We start from the raw sequence: 17,635 nt of genomic DNA, 5'->3' as shown, positions 1-17,635 counted from the left end.
ATCATCATCATCATCATCATAATCCCAACTCTTAAATTTATTTTTTAGTTTTATTGATGTGTTTTATTCTTATGTTATAAATATTTACAGATTATTCCCACTTCATGAGAGGTCTTTTATAACATAGGAAAACAAGTAAAACTCTTAATACAATTACCTTATTTAAAAAGTACATGTAACATTTCACATCTGCTACACCATGCACATCCCATCTCTCCACAGAAAAAACAAAACAGAACAGAAATCTCTTTTATCTCCATTCCACACCCTTCCCTTGGGGAAAAAAAAAAAGAAAAACATTTCCTGGAACAAGCATGCATAGTGAAGCAAAACAAATTCTGTCCATGGTTGTATTCAGGAATATGAGTCATCTGTTACCTATTTTTAAGGGATAGTTTGCTTCATCATCAGTCCTCTGGAATCATGATTATCATTATATTTTTCATAATTGTTAAAGCTTTCAAAGTTGTTTGTTTTTATAGTTTTGTTATTGTTTAAATTGTTTTTCTAGTTCTTATTTCATTCTTCACCCATTGATAAATATCTTCAAAAATTGTTTTATTTTATACTATCTGATGTTATAGATTAGAAAAATATTAATTGCTCATGAGTAGAATTTCAATATAATAGAAATGAAAATACAACCAAAAATCATTTATTTGCTCAATGCTTTGCCAATTAAACTACTAAAAGATTACTTTATAGAACTGGGAAAAAATAAAATTCATCTGGAGGGGAAAAAGATCAAGAATTTCAAGAGAAATAATGAAAAGAAATGGGAATAAAGTAGGCCTAGCAGTACCAAATCTCAAATTATGTTGCAAATCAATAATTATTAAAATACTTTACTGTTAAAAAAATAGAGATCAATCATTGAAATAGATTAGGTAGACAACAACCAGAAGCAAATGTTATTGAATACCTTGGGATTTGATTAACAGAAAGACCTGGAATTCGAATTTATTTGACAAATATGCTGGGAAAATTGGACAATAGTAAGGAAGAAATTATAAATAGACCAACACTTCACACCTTTTACAAATATAATCTTCAAATGGGCAAATGACCTGATAGGAATGATTATATCATCAATAAGTTTGAGAAATAAGGAAAAAAAATAATTTGTCAAATCTCTGATTAGGAGAACAGTTTATAACTGAGGAATAGAGAGCATCACAGAAGAGATAATTTTTATTCTATAAAATAAAGAAGTTTTTGCCCAAGCTAGTATAATAAAACTAAGGTGAAAAGAAAAAAGTTTATTGAGAAAATGATCTCATTTCCAAGATATATAAGAAATCAATTTAAATTTATAGGAAGAAGAACCATTTCCCAATTGATAAAATGGTCTAAAGATGTGAATGGACGATTCTCTAGGAAGAAGCTCAGATTTCTTCTGTTTTGGTCATGTTCTCTAGTTGTCCTCCACATTTAGAATGCTCTCCTTACTTATCTCTGCCTCCTAAAGACTCCCTTGGCCTTCTTCAAGTCTCCACTAAAGTTCCACCTTCTGCATTCTATAGGAAGCAAATACTTTTTCCCAGTCCTCTTTAATCTTAGCATCTTTTCTTTGATTATCTCCTGTATATCCACTATATATCCTGTGGTGCAGTGCACAGAGCATTAACCTATTCAGGAGGATGGGAATTTGAATCTGGTCTCAGATACTTGCCATTTTAGTAGCTGTGTGACCTTGGGCAAGTCACTAATGACCAATTGCCTCACATCCAGATTCATATCTGACCACTGGACCCAGATGGCTCTAGAGAAGAAAGTGAGACTGGTGATTTAGCACAGCATCCCCCTCACTGAAATCCAATTCACATGCTTGGCATCATCTCCCTGATGTGGTCTTCTTTGAAAATGAAGGGCAAATATTATTATTATTATTATTGTTATTATTGTTTGTACATAGTTTCATTGCATATTGGCTCCCCCATTTAGGATATGAACTCCTTGAGAGCAAGTTAATTTTTTTAAAATTTAATTTTGTATTTCTAATTCTTAACAAAATTCCTGGCATGTAAATGATAATAAATACTACTTAACTTACTTACTGATCTCAAGGATTCTTCAAGTAAATTCTCATTTCATAAGCAAAAAAGCGATACTTTTATTTTTCTTTGCTTAAACTTATTCCTTAACTGTTTCTCTTCTATTTGCTGAATCTAGCATTTCAATTGCTATATCTAATAATAGTGGTGATAATGGACATTCTTGCTTTATTCCTGATCTTTTTGGGGAAACTCCAGCATTTCTCCATTACACATAATCATAATTCTTGGTTTTATATAGATACTATTTTGTCATATTAAGGGAATGTCCATTTATTCCTATGTTTTATAAATGTTCTTAACAGTAATGAATGTTATATTTTTATATAGAAGAAGGTTCTGACAGAGAAGTAATGTGATCTGTATTTTGGCTCAATTGTCCTCCCTCTCTTTTTTTCTCTTTGATTCTCTGATTCTTGCACTTTGAAATTTTTTCCTTTTAAATTCTTCTCTACAGTTTGGTTTACTCATAATTATTCATTCCCTGAATTTTACCCTTTCTTCTAACTCTCCCTTCCCCTTTTCCCTGTATTACTATGCCAAACTTGTGTATATGTGTATTCAGCACTCCTTTGCATGGTTCAAAGGAGATGATATATTCATATTACCCATCTCTTCTTCCATGTTTGTATATTCTTCTCATGGGGCACTTTAATCTTGAGGAATGGTCAGTTTTACTCCCCATTTCTTCTTTTGTTTCCTATTGTATTCTTTTTTCCTCTCTTTTCTTGTACTCTTAAGATGATCAACAAAGATCAAAACAACCCCCATTACTTGTCTTATTTTAACTCCCTCTGTGAATCTTGAAGAAATCTGTTAGAATGTAAGAACTTCCTCATCTGTTCATCCTTTTTCAGTTGCTCCAATCTATTTTTCTTTCTAGGTTTCTTTTGACTTTGTGATTGCATTTCAAAATTTATGCTCAGTTCAGTTCTTTCCATTGGGAATGTTTGAAAGTCATTCATTATTTTGAACATCAATATTTTCCCTTGTAGGATTATACTCAGTTTTATTATACTTATTTTATTAGATATAATATATATATAGATATATAATATTTATTATACTCTCTGGGTATGTGATTTTGGTAATAAATCTTTATCTTTTTGCCTTTTTTTTAAATATCATATTCCTGAAGGATTGTGTGAAAGAGTGGACTTCTCAAATAGTAGTTTTGTAGTGATGTCCATTTTGCAAAATCACATAGATAGTAAGTGGTAGAGACTGACTATTAACCCAAATCTTCTGATCCTAATTCCAGTACTACTTCTGTTGTACTTTGCCTATGTTGCATCCTGATCATGTATTCAATGAAAACTAAGATTTTATGGTTTAGGGTAGTCATTGAAAAATAGCAGCAATGAGAGGCAGAGCTAAGATGGTCAATGAAAGGAGGGACTCAACTGAACTCTTCTCCAAACTTCTCCAGAAACCTTTAAATAAACAAATTCTAACTAAACAAATTCTAGAGCAGCAGAACTTCCAAAAAGAGAAAGGAAAAACATTTCCAGCCCAAGACCACATAGAAGGTTGATAGGAAAGTCTGTTGCACTGGAGTGAGAGAGGAGCATTGTTCAGGTCAGTTTGTACCAGCTCAGCCCAGGCTCCAGCCAACCAGGACTAGGTCTCAGGGGGGACTGAATCAGTGACAGCAGTGGCTGTTTTCCCTTTCTCTCTTTCACACCAAAAACCGCTTAGAAGATTGTCAGGAAAGTTCTGTTGCATCTAGGTGAGGGTGGAACACAGGAGCCTGCTTGGGAGCCATTGAATCAGCAGTGGGCAGCTGTTTTTAGATTCCTAGTCCACAGATGGTAAGGGGGCCAAACAATTGGTTAGAAGGAGATTATAGGGGTTGCTTTGCTGGCACTGAGGCAAGACTCAGTTGCTTTGTTCATATTCAAATCTGGTTGAGAGTTTGTGACTGCAGGAAAGAAAACAGTGCTTATATTCACTCACAGACCAGCACACAAACCAGGAGAGTAGCTGCACCTCTCCTTAGATTATACCACTTTGGAAGAACTGAAAACTCACAGGTGCCTTGAAATATTTCTGAAAACAGCTGCAAAAAACCTCTGAAGCTTTGGACTGTGTGCCCTCTATTCTGGAAGAAGAATACTACTTAACAGAATTAAAGTCAAGTAATAAGCTAGGAAAATGAGCAAACAGGAAAAAAGTTCTGACCATAGATAGCTACAGTAGTGACAAGAAGATAAAACATACATTTAGAAGAAGATATCAAAGTCAAAGCTGCTACAATCCATAGCTGCCAAGAAAAATATTAATTGGTCTCAGGCCATGGAAATGCTCTAAAAGGATTTTGGAAATAAAGTAAGAGAGTAGCAGAAAAATTGGGAAGATAAATGAAAGTTATGCAAGAAAATTAAGAAAAACGAATTAATAGTCTGGTAAAAGAAACACAAAAAATTTCAAAGAAAATAACACCTTTAAAAACAGACTAGCCAAATTGTAGAAGAGATTAAAAAAAGCCCAATGAGGAGAATAATGCCTTAAAAAGCATAATTGATATAATGGAAAAGGAAGTACAAAAAGCTCCCTGAAGAAAAAAAAAATCCCTAAAAAAATTAGAATCGAGCAAATTGAAATTAATGACTTTATGAGAAACAATAAAACAAAACCAAAAGAATGCGAAATTAGAAGATTTTGCTTCCTTCATACATCATACATTTCCTCTTCCTTCACATGGGTGTTCCAGAGTCTTTTCTTAGTCCTTTTCTGTCTCTAGAGTCTCTCCTTTAGGAGATTTCAGTAGTTCCTATAGATTCAAGTATCATTTCTAAGCAAATGACTCTGAGATTTGCATAGTTAGCTGTAAGTTAAGTCTCACTATAGATAAATCCTTCCCTGTTGTGCTGTAAGCATCTCAAATTCAGTATGTCCAAACAGAGCTCATCTTTTGCAAATCTCCCTCTTCAACTGCCTTATTTTTGTTTTGGACACCACTACCTCCTAAATAAACAGAGTTTACTTAGTATGATCCTTGAATCTCTCCTCTTTCCCCCATTCAGTCATTTGCTAGGTCTTGTTGATTCTATGTGCTTGACATACCCATCTCCTTCCATTGCATATTATTTACAAGCCATTTCTAATAACTAGAATGCACTCTCTTCTCAACTCTGCCTCTCAGAATGCATGTTTTTCTTCAAGGTTCTTCTCTGATATTGCCTCCTCCATGAAGACTTTTCTGATTCTTTCATCTTCTCTTCTCTAACCCCATTGTTAAGATTTTTCTTCTTGAATTTTCTTCATTATATTCTTATAAATTTTTATTATAATTCAGAACTATAGATGACAAACCTTCTCACAGGTAGCTGTTTTTGAATTTCATTATGCTGTATTTTAAAAAGTCTGTTTTCAAAACCTGTCTTGCATCTTGGAAAGACTTTCTAGAATTTGAGTTCAGTCTTTAATCACTCTAATTAACTTTTGGTCTGGTTCAATACTTTTTAAAATAGAATTTTGTCATAATGTCCCAGAATGGCCACAGATTTTTGAAAAGAAGAAAATTAATTCCCAAATAACCACCTGTATTTTATCATAACATTTGAGTAAATGTTGAGTCTTTAGGACATGGCTTTTGGAATCTATAGGATTTGAATTTATTCATCAATCTTTTGCACTGAGCCTTTCACAGTAACAAAAGCCATTCAAAACAAGTTAGGCAGTGCAGTGGATAGAGCACTGGTCCTGGAGTCAAGAGACCTGTGTTCAAATCTGGCCTCAGATACTTAATAATTACCTAGCTGTGTGACCTTGGATAAGTCACTTAACCCTATTGCCTTGCAAAAATACCCAACCTTTTTATATCCTTTAAAAAAATTATAACCTTTTGAAATAAGGAAGTTGATGTTGATACAAGTTCAGCATCATTTCCTTCAATAATTAACTCGGGGCAGCTAGGTGGTGTAGTGGATAGAGCACTGCCCCTGAAATCAAGAGGATGTGAGTTCAAATCCCTCCTCAGACTCTTAATCATTACTTAGTTGTATGATTGTGGGCAAGTCATTTAACCCCATTACCTTGCAAAAAGTAAACAAAAAAAGAATTTGCTCATCTTTTTGAGCTTAAGAAATTGCATAAGTAGCACCTAGTCTTATGTCTACTCTTTGGATATATTTTTCCACCCATGAAGTTTCTGATTTCAGTGTGCTTTTCTGTTCAATAAAAATGTGGATGGGGAAATGAGCATACACAGCCCTTGTTTTAAGATGAAAACCCCAAGTTACTCCTTTAATTATGTTTTTGCACATGGCTACAGATTGAGTGAACTATTACAAGTTTTATCAATGTCCCCACTATTTGTCAACTTGGAATTTTTTTCTCTTCTTTCCAGGGGAGACTGAGCTCAACATTGATGTTTGAAATCATTTCAGATGATTCATAATAACTCTTTGACTCTTTTGACACATGACAGCATTTTCTGGGATGTTGAAAATCTGGTTGATGAAAAGAATGGTCTTCATTTTCAACAGCATGGATGGGCCAAATAGTTACTATATTTGTTTGTATATGTGCTGGATTTTCCCCCTTTCCTTTCCCCTTGTTCCCCCACCCCCCACCAGAATGAATGTAAGCTCCTTGAAGTAACAGACTGAATTTTTTTTATGACCAAAAAAGAAAAGAAACAAATTAAGCATTATATGTTTTAATGTATTTTTAGTTCAAGAGGTAGTATGGGGGTGGGGTGCAGAGCCAAGATGGCGACAGGAGAGGATTGTCTCTTAGGTGCTCTCTCTCCAAACTTATAAACCAAGGACTCTTAACTAAATTTTTGAGAGACAGAATCCACAGAGGGATCCAGTGAGGCAATTCTCCAGCCTAAGGTAACCTGGAAAAGAGCAGAAAGGCTCTGCTTCAAGAGGTTAGAGGAGTGGCCTGCCAGAGTGAAGGAACTTCAGTCTCCCAGAGGCAGCCCCAGGGCACTGGAAGCCATGGCTCACAGCAATGGGGGCAGGCTCCTGATTTACATGCTGGGGAGCACCAGGCAAAACTTGGGGGATCAGTGGGGGACCTCTGCCAGAGCGAGCTCGTGAAGCCCAGCCCTCAGGGCACTCAGCGAGCAGCAGCTGCAGCAGCCCAGATCCAGGAACTGGAAGTAGGAGCTGGTAAGCAAGAGTCCCCAGGTATGAATGCTGAGCCTAGGTAGAGGAGTGGAGAGAGACTGTCCTCTCTCCCTGGAACAGGACTCTGTGGCTCTGACCACATTCAGATCCTGATTACAGTCTAGGCCCTCCATAGAACAGCAGTCCCCCCCTCAGCCCCAGAGGGGTGTACTTGTGGTCATTCATAGACCAAGAGGGAAGACAGAGCCTCACACATGGAGATCCTTGTGTGTGTGTGTGGGGGGGTGTTCTAATAATACTCAAAAGCTCAGGAAGCACCTGAAAACCAAGCACAGACTGGGGAAATGAGGAAGCAGAGAAAAAAGAGGGACACCACTGAGAAATACTTTGGTTATAATCCCAAGAAGGATTAAAACACTCAGTCTGAAGATGAGGAAGTCCAAGTTCCTGCATCTAAAGACAGAAAAACAGAAATTGGGCTCAGGCTATGGTAGAGCTCAAAAGACTTTGAAAAGTCAAGTGAGGGAGATAGAAGAAAAATTGGGAAAAGAAATGAGAGAGATGCAGGAAAAACATGAAAATGAAGTCAGCAACATAGTCAAGGAGATCCAAAAAAATGCTGAAGAAAATAACATGTTAAAAACCAGCATAAGTCAAATGGATAAAACAGTTCAAAAAGTTATTGAGGGGCAGCTTGGTGGCACAGTGGATAAAGCACTGGCCCTGGAGTCATGAGTGCCTGAGTTCAAATGCGTCCTCAGACACTTAATAATTACCTAGCTGTGTGGCCTTGGGCAAGTCACTTAACCCCATTTGCCTTGCAAAAAAAAAAAGAAAAAGAAGAAACCTAAAAAAAAAAGTTATTGAGGAGAAGAATGCTTTAAAATGCAGAATTGGCCCGATGGAAAAAGAGATAAGAAAGCTCTCTGAGCAAAACAAATCCTTCAGATGTAGAATGGAACTGAAGGAGGCTGCTGATTTTTACTAGGAATCAGGACACAATACTTCAAAACCAAAAGAATGAAAAATTAGGAGAAAATGTGAAACATTTCATTGAAAAAACAACTGATATGGAAAACAGATTGAGGAAAGATTATTTAAAAATTATTGGAATACCTGAAAGCCATAATCAAGAAAAGAGCCTTGATGTCATCTTTAAAGAATTACTACAGGAAATTGCCCTAATATCCCAGAAGCAGAGGGCAAAATAGAAATTGAGAGAATCCACCAATCTCGCTGAGAAAGAGATTAAAAAAAAAAACCCAACCCCCAGGAATATTATAGCCAAGTTCCAGAGCTCCCAAGTCATAGTGTTAAATTCACGCAGCTCAAATACCAGAGTAGGAACACCCCAATTGGCAAAAGCTGCTGGTAAAATTGGAAAACTAACAGAAATTAACCCTAGGCCAAAAATTCATACAATGTTTTTTTTTTTAGGTTTTTTTTTTGCAAGGCAGATGGGGTTAAGTGACTTGCCCAAGGCCACACAGCTATGGTTTTGAACTCGGGTAATTCTGACTCCAGGGCCGAAGCTCTATTCACTGTGCCACATAGCTGCCCCCATTTTTACTTCTTGCGAGGGGCTGGAATTGGATGACCTGTCTGGGACCACAATGTTGGGTGGATGCTGGGGCCTAAGGCGTGGTATGTGAGTTCGGGGGCTCTGGGCCCCAGGGCCGAGGATCTGTCTGCTGAGCCACTTAGCTACCCTACAGCACATTTAAGAAGAGGGACAGAATGAAAGAGAGAAAATACAGTAAATGGTAATGGGAAAGTATGAATGGAGGGAGCAATGGCAATGATGGAAAAATATGGAAGTAGCATTTGTGATGGACTTATCATAAAAAATGTGATCCACCCCTGACAGAACTGGAGGTGTTGGAACACAGACTGTAGCACATTTATCATCATCATTATTATTATTATTATTATTATTATTATTATTATTATTATTATTATTATTACTATTTTGGGGAGGTTGCCTGGGGCTGTATATCTGAGTGATTGTTGGGTGTCTGAGGCCAGATTTGGACTCAGGTGCTCCTGACTCCAGGGCTGGTGCTCTGCCTGCTGCGCCACCTGGCTGCCCTTACTATTATTGTTATTATTATTATCATTTTGTTTTATTTTGGGTCTTTTTTTTTTTATTTTTGCAGGGCAATGGGGTTGGGATAGCTTGCCTGGGGTCACACAACTAGGTGATTGTTGGGTTCCTGGGGCCGGATTTGGGCTTGGGTGTTCCTGGTTCCGGGGCCAGTGCTTTGTCCACTGTGCCACCTTGCTGCACCTATTATTATTATTATTATTGTTATTATTGTTATTTTTAACTTTAACTTTAATTTTAATTTTTTTCACTTTCCTTTCTTTTATTGCTCATGCGGTTCTATTTTTTTGGGGGAGGGTGGTATTATGTTTACTCTTAAACAAGAATATTTTAGTAATGTATAAAAAGCATCATTTGTACAAAAATAGGAATAAATAAACAGGTAGTATAATAAACATAAGAGAAAATGAATTTTGTTACATACATAATGCTAGTTTCTTCTCTGCATTGGTCTTAATTTACATTCTGTTATTGGTATATAGGCAGTTTCATTTTGAAAGCCTTTGTGGATGATTGCCATTTAGAACTTTTCTCTATGCTTCAGCATTAGATGAGTAAGCAAAACTTTTTATGTAGTATGGTTAAGTGGTCAAATAAGTAGAGAGCTTGGGATTTCAGAATTCTAATATGATTTATCTCTTCTTAGTGATTTTACTTTTGTCATTTAGATATTGGGTTTCAGTTTTCTTTTCTATAAAATTGCTCATTTTAAAATTATTCAATAAACCATTGTGAAGCACCTCGTTGTACATTTCACTGCAGTTATTGACAGTTACTGTTGTTGTTTCTCTCCTCTTTTAATTGAGCATCTAGTGGTACAGTTGATAGAGCACTGGGCCTGAAGACAGGAGGACCTGAATTCATATTTGACCTCAGACACTAGCTATATGATCTTGGGCAAGTCATTTAACTGTTTGCCTCATTTTCCACATCTGTAAAATAAGCTGGAGAAGGAAATTACAATTTTTTCATCTTAAATTCTTTTGTAGATTATTTTAATAGAGATGGCAAGTGAAGAAGAAAAATTGGACGTCTTGGATGCAGAATTTGATCACTATGTGGTAGATATGAAGCCTTTTGTTCTAAAATTACCCCATAAGTCAGGTAAGACTGTTTAGTTTTTTTTAAGTTAAAATACATAATTTGAATTTCACTTGGAAGATTCAGTGTGACTCAGTGGAAAAAATCTTTTAACTTGTATTGTTGGAAACTGAATTCGGATTCTGCCTTTATTTACTACTTTTTACCTGTGTGACCTTGAGAAATTTCATTTAACTTACTTGGTCCTCTTCCACCTCTAGACCTATGATCATTTGATCTTTGATCTTATAAATTAATTGTTCTCTAACTATTCTAAGTTTTCTCTCTTGGGCTACTATGCATTTACTCCAGTAAAATTTGGTTGAACTGATTAATTTTCAAAATTGAAAAAAAAGGCATTTTTTTCTTATAAAATAAGAACAGCAGTTCAATAACATTTTTTAAGACCTTTCATCTGAGGGTAACATAAGTTTATTTTGTGTTTTTCCTTGTATCAAAATAAATAAAAATGAACCTCAATGCAACACTGTATACTATGGTACAAGTGAAGCAATTTCATAACAAAGTCCTTTTGGTACTTTGATGCTTTAATAGAATATCGTGAATTTGCTTTTCGTTTTTTTTTTTAGGTTCTTGCAAGGCAAATGGGGTTAAGTGGCTTGCCCAAGGCCACACATCTAGTTAATTATTAAATGTTTGAGACTGGATTTGAACCCAGGTGCTCCTGATTCCAGGGCCAGTGCTCTATCCACTGTGCCACCTAGCCACCCCTGCTTTTCATTTTTAAATGGTAGTAGAAAGTAAAAGGGGGAGGGGCAACTAAGTGGCACAGTGTGCTGAGCTCTGACCCTGGATTCAGGAGACCTGAGTTCAAATGTGGCCTCAGCCATTTATTAATTGCCTAGCTGTGTGACCTTGGGCAAGTCACTTAACTCCATTGCCTTAAAATAAAATGAAACTAAAAAAAAAAGTAAAAAGGGACCATAAGTAAAATGAAATATTTAGCAAAATAAAGCTTTAGGGTCCTCAGCCTTTTCTTTCTACATCCTTTTTCTATCTAAGGTATAATTTTCTCCCATGTCAGCACCAAATTCTTTTTTTTTTTTCTAACTTCTATAATCACAACAGGAAATGATCTCATAATATTTTATTCACATTCATTGAGTAATTAAAGCTTATTATGAATGAGTTTCTGCCAGGATGTTAATTACCTCAAGAAAATATTCACATAATTAAGCTTTTGCTTCTAGTTGTATAATGAAAGGGTTTTTTCCCTTTAAGGATGGTACAAAATAAAGATATTAGGTAGAAGGGAGCTATTTCTTCCGTATAAAAAATGGTTAAACCGGGGTGGCTAGGTGGCACAGTGGATAGAGCACTGGCCCTAGAGTTAGGAGTCCTTGGGTTCAAATCTGGCCTCAGACACTTAATAATTACCTAGCCGTGTGGCCTTGGGCAAGCCACTTAATCCCATTTGCCTTGCAAAAAACCTAAAAAAAAAATGGTTAAACCACAAAATACTCTAAGCTTTAACACATATATTTAAAGCATAAATTGTGATCAAATTCCTTTTTTGTGACCTAGAGAGTAATTGACTTGTGGTATAGCTGAACAGATAGTTCACATTTTTTTTTCAGTCATGTATCATTCATCCTTCTTGTGACAACATTTTCTCTGTTGGGAAGGGTATAATTGTAGGGAACATCTTACAATTCTGTGATTCTGGAACTCTTTAGTTGATGAGGTGACTGCCAATATAAAGAAACCCATTTCTCAGAATTGTTGCTTGGTTACTTATGTTCAGGGAAAGAAACACAAAGCAGAAGAGGCAGTCAGGGACTTGAGATCTAATGTTAGCCAGACAGGCATGTACTCTCATTGCATGGGGCTCACATCTGCCATAGCTACTAGAGAAAGCACTGACAAGGGGAAAAGATCCTTCCCTTCATCCTCATCTACCATCAGGAAGTTGAAAGGAGATTGGGAAGCCTTCCAAGCAACATGCTTAAAATAGAGGAAGAGATAAAGCAGAGACACAGATTCCTTTTAAACCCCAGTGCATAAATGGCTCTTCCTGGTTGAATCACCAATTATCTTCAACAGAGCCCTAGTGTCATGTGGACCAAGATAATATCTAGAAACTTCTGATCATGCATGGCTTTAGCAGGTAGCCAGAGTACATGTGTCATTGGAAGAAGCTTCTTGTTACAGTTGAATTTATTTGAGGAGAGGGGTGCTGTAGTAGTCCTTTTGGAATGGAAAAAACATTTTTAAGTACTTGCTTTAAGCCAAGCTGGGAATAGAAATATCTGCTCCCAACTAGCTCACATTCTTTTGGAGGAGATAAAATATATAGGAAGAATCATATTCTTGGGCAAGGAGACAGGAGAATTAGGTTAGGTCAAGGAGATTCTTACTTGGAGTATGAGAAGAGCAAGTAAAGTTGTATCTTCCTACTTTAATTAATCTTGAACTTTTTGAGTGATATTTTTTATTTTTATATCACCTATATTTTCCACTCCCTTCTTCCTCTCAGAGAGAATCTTTCATAACAAATAATGCAAAAAAATTCATTAAAACAAACATTGTATCAACAGAGCCATACGCAGTGGTCCTTCTAATCTCTGTGGAGAAGAAAGGGAGAGATGTATTTTTTTCTTTTTTACAATCATCACCCTAGAGCCAACTTCGATTATGATAATTTCACAGCATTTAGTTCCCATAGTTTTCTTGTTCCTTCTTTCTTTTCTTGTTCTACACTATGGTAGTCAAAGCAAAATGCTTACTTCACTTTCTATCAGTTCCTAATAGTCCCTGCATACTTCTCTGTATTAATCAGTCATTGTGGTTTTTTTTTTTTTAGATTTTTTTCAAGGCAGTGGGGTTAAGTGGCTTGCCCAAGGCCACACGGCTAGGTAATTATTAAGTGTCTGAGGTCGGATTTGAACCCAGGTACTCCTGACTCCAAGACTGGTACTGTATTCATTGCGCCACCTAGTCATTGTTTTTTAATAGTATAATAAATAACATTCCATTATAATCATGTGTCATAATTTTTATAGTTGTTCTCCAAGAAATGAACATCTTTGTTTTGAATTTTCTGCTATTGTAAAAAGTTTTGCTTTAAATATTTTGGTGTTTATAGGACCCTTCTTTTTATCTTTGATCTTGTTTCTTTGGTATAGCAGTTGACTGTTTTGGTCAAAAGATATGGATATTTTTCTTATCATAGTTCCAAATTGTTTTATAAATAGCTTTTTAATTATTCTTACTGAGTAGTGTTACTGGATAGTAAAACTGGCATTACGATTAGGAAGCCTGGGCTTCAGCTTCTATCTTTGACACATTTGGCTGTATGACCCTGGGTAAATCACTTTAACCTTTCAATGCTCTAAGTACTTAGATTACAAATTAAAAGAAAATGCTGATCTGCACTGGAAATTTTCTTTCTTGAAATTTCCTCCTCTGATTAAATCATTGGTGTAGATCCTGCTTCTCCTTCAGCTTCGCTTTTCATTCTTGCAATTTGGAGCTAAGTTCTGTAGTTTCATCCAGTATGTATCCTGGGGGAAAAATCATACTTGTCCATCTTATTTATGGTTCTGATAAGTATTGTTGTTTTACTCTTTGTCTTTCCTTTTCTGTATATTCTAAATAATATACATGAATATATACATACATGTATATGTGTGTATATGTATATGTATATGTATGTATATGTATATGTATATGTATATGTATATGTATATGTATATGTATATGTATTTGCTATTCTTGTTATTTTACTAGTGCTTGTACTCCCTCTGTTAACCACACTAGTTTTGCTAGCTCTAGGGACAAAATGAACATATGTTTTTTTAAAAATGGTATTAGAGGCTATGTACTATAGTGGCAAGGGCACTGGATTTAGAATCTGGAGAGAACTGGCCTCACTAATTCTAGAGATTATTTGTGAGATTAAGGGCTTAGCTTTTCTGAACTATACATGCATATATATATATATATATATATATGTTTATTTATGTTTGTATATTAGTTGTTATTATAGTATTATTGCAACTGAATGAGATAGTATAGTGAAATTTCAGTATATAAGTATGTGTGACTCTTGTTTAATTTATAAATAAAAAATTTTAACTAATCATTTTGAGAAAAGAGCGTGTTAGATCAGGTAGAACTGGCCATGGGCAGGTCAGATTAACTATTAGTGGCCTAGACTGAGCTCTTAAAAGCTATAATATATATCTATCTATCTATCTATCTATCTATCTATATATATATATATATATATATAGATATAGATATAGATATATACATATATATGTGTATATATGTATATATCTATATCTGTATCTATATCTATATCTATATATATAATCTCCATATCTCCATTAATGAAGGGAGTTGCTATACCAGGAAATACCTCTACTGATACCATCATAGATAAGGACTTCAACTTCCTACCTCCTCAATTTATTTTACTTATATAATTTTTGTATGAAATGTCAAATTTCCATTATTTCTCTTTGAAATTTAAGTGATTTATTTAGATGCATAATTTATAAACCAAGAAGTAATTTTTCCAGAAACATGATTTGCAAAGTGGTAAATCCAGTACTAATACATTTTATAAGCAAAACAAATAAAGATAACCTTTATAAACCCAAGAGATTTAAGACAGAATTATGATTTTGTTAGAGATATAATCTTCAAATTCAATTTTACTGATGATAGATTAATGTTAAAATATAATTTTTATGAGAACTGAAATTATGCTATTGCACATAAAAATAGTTTAGCTACTGGATGTGGATTAGATAGTGCTATATTTTAAAGTAGATTTTTAAAAGGATAATTGCTTTATAGAATTAACTGTAAGTAATACTCAGTTTTTTTTTTAGGAATATTAAGAGTAAACCCTCTGAGTCAGATAAAAATCCCTGGAAATTGTACCTTTTAATGGATAAAATTGTTGAAATTTATTTTCCCAGTAAGTTTTTAAAAAGCTGAATAATAATTCAGTGATTTTATTTTATCTTCTTCTAGATTTGTACAAACGGATTTACAGAAGGATTTCTACAGTACAACTATTGAAATGGATTTATTTCCCTATTTTTAGAGAGGTTCTTACATTAACTTTCACTTTCAAAAATTATATATATATATATATATATATATATATATATATTCCCAAATTTCTTTTTTTCTGAAAAATTTTTTTAGTAAAAAATTTTAAAATAGTGAACAAAGTTCCATTTATGGAAAAAGACAGTTCGGTTAAAAGTTTATTTAAGTACCTTTTTAAGGGCAAAATACATGTACAAAAATGACATGAATAACAAAAAAATGACAAGTACAAAAGCAAGAAGTCCAGGCAAAATTCTGTTCAGTGTATTTTTGTAATGCCAATTTTATTTTCTGGAAAATATAGTAGCAATAAGTGTTGTATTTTTCTAGAGCGACAGAGGTGTGCACTTTGGATTAAAAAATTATGTGAACCTTCAGGAGCAGGAACAGGAATAATGGGTAGGAAGAATCGAAACCTGTATGCAAAACTATTAATACATATGCTTAAACGAGGAATTTTAGAAGGTCCTTTTACATACCGACCTGAACCAGGGACATTGAAAATTTTACCATCTTATATGGTAGGTATCATTCAAATATGATGTTTATGTTGTTTCTTTAGAAGGGATTGCTATTACATCATTTCTTTTGTAGAGAGTATTCTAAACTGAATTTTGGTAAAATAAAAACAAAATGGCATAATTATTGAATCAGGTTATGTAGAACTTTATTGTTTTCTTTTAGAAAATGAAGTAAAAATCTGGTCTAGACATTTAATCTGGAGATTTTTTTTCTTTCTCTACTTTTGTGTCTTTTGTCTAACTTATTGTTGGAATGCACATGTATTATTTATATATATGTAAATATTTGAGAGTTCAAAACATAAATTTGCCTGTGCTGCTCTTCATTTTTTTTTCCTTTAAAGAGAAAAGAGATTTTAGAAATTAATTTTGCAGGATGATTGTGGTTTAGTTGTAACAGTCTACCTGAGAGAGGGCTTCTTAACTATTTCACAACTTTAATTTTTTGTCTATAATGAACAGGTGATTTTTCTTGGATAGAATTCAGTGTTATAAAAATCTAAGAAATTTTTTTCAAAACCTAGTATATTAAACAAATAATTTTATTTAATAAATCAACTTTCAAAAGCATATCACTTCTAATTTTTCACTCAACTTTGTAATATGAAATACCAGGAGACTCAAAATTCCATGATATTGCAGTAGTTGTTTCTGTAGGAAAATATGGGCTCTGCAGTGTTAGAAGTGCTATATTGTCAGGCAGTTTTATTTTCCTTGGGCAGGAAATGCATCATCTTGTTGGTGGTTGTTCCCTAACTAGTTGGGAAGTTGTAGAATTTGAGTACCTGAGTACCTAGAATGCTGAGTGATGACAATGACTGTAAGGAACAAATTCATCATGTTATTTTTAACATTTCTTAATGGGGATCTTAAAATTCTTGACTGTTGGTAAAGTTTGATACATTTGGTATAAAATTCCTTAAAAAAGTTAAAAGTGAAATTTTATATGTTGATTTGCTATAGATTGGATGAGATGTCAACATTTCTTTTCAATGAAATTGTTATGAAAAATTAAGTTAACATCAATAATTTTGGAGCAATAAATGTATATATATATATATATGTAGTGTGATAGTTAGAAAAGGAAATAAATGTGATTATTCAATAAATTGCCTTGATATTTTAATGTCAATAAGACTTTGGACTTTGAGGTAGAGGTCTTTCATATACTTCTTGGTTTCATTTTTTAAGCTGAATGTTGAATATTGTATAAATTTGAAAATTAAATAAATTTTTCAAGGAAGTTTGTTAAGCCTGAAAACTAGTGGAAATGGTAACTGATTGAATCATGAGAGTACATTTTTAAATTTAAAAAAAATCTTTTTTTTTTTTAATAGTCCATCTATTTTGATGAGCCAAATTTAGCAAGAGCAAAATATTCGAATCCAGAGGAATTACCTGATTGGGTAAAGAGTGAATTGAGGCCAAGTGAATATGGATCAAGTGAATCATGGAAACTTTCATCTGATGAAGATGCTACATTTATACAGTCACCAGCATTTATGCACTCACACAGGTATGTCATAAAAATAAAATTTTTTAGTTCTGACACCCTTTTTTTTAAACTGCCTCTTTAGTTAGTTCCTAATGCATTATGTATAACTTAAAGGGGTTGGAGTAAATGCTAATGTCATTTCCAGTTTATCATCTTTCTGATTATACTTTATTTTATAGTGTATGCTTATTGATTACATATATATACACTCA

The 17,635-nt window shown here is 34.1% G+C and overlaps 1 protein-coding gene across 8 annotated transcripts in view; it reads left to right on the top strand.

The window, feature by feature from the left end:
- The window catches only part of CEP112 (centrosomal protein 112), a 644,230-nt gene that overhangs the window by 9,352 nt on the left and 617,243 nt on the right, over nt 1-17,635 (top strand). For 3 of the 8 annotated variants that reach the window (XM_074224743.1, XM_074224738.1, XM_074224742.1), the window contains exons 2-4: nt 10,229-10,343; nt 15,738-15,928; nt 17,266-17,444. In XM_074224743.1, coding sequence (XP_074080844.1) covers nt 10,244-10,343; nt 15,738-15,928; nt 17,266-17,444 — 470 coding nt within the window. In that variant the 5' untranslated portion in view covers nt 10,229-10,243. Of the gene's footprint in view, nt 1-3,095; nt 10,137-10,228; nt 10,344-11,687; nt 13,254-14,627; nt 15,271-15,326; nt 15,404-15,737; nt 15,929-17,265; nt 17,445-17,635 lie in introns of those variants that run through there. The other 5 variants (XM_074224737.1, XM_074224740.1, XM_074224741.1 and 2 more) reach the window with 5 other exon arrangements.

This window comes from Macrotis lagotis, chromosome 2, assembly GCF_037893015.1.
Source record: "Macrotis lagotis isolate mMagLag1 chromosome 2, bilby.v1.9.chrom.fasta, whole genome shotgun sequence".
Taxonomy (NCBI): domain Eukaryota; kingdom Metazoa; phylum Chordata; class Mammalia; order Peramelemorphia; family Peramelidae; genus Macrotis; species Macrotis lagotis.
Note: the sequence above shows the minus strand (reverse complement) of the source record. Positions and strands in the feature narration are given on the sequence as shown.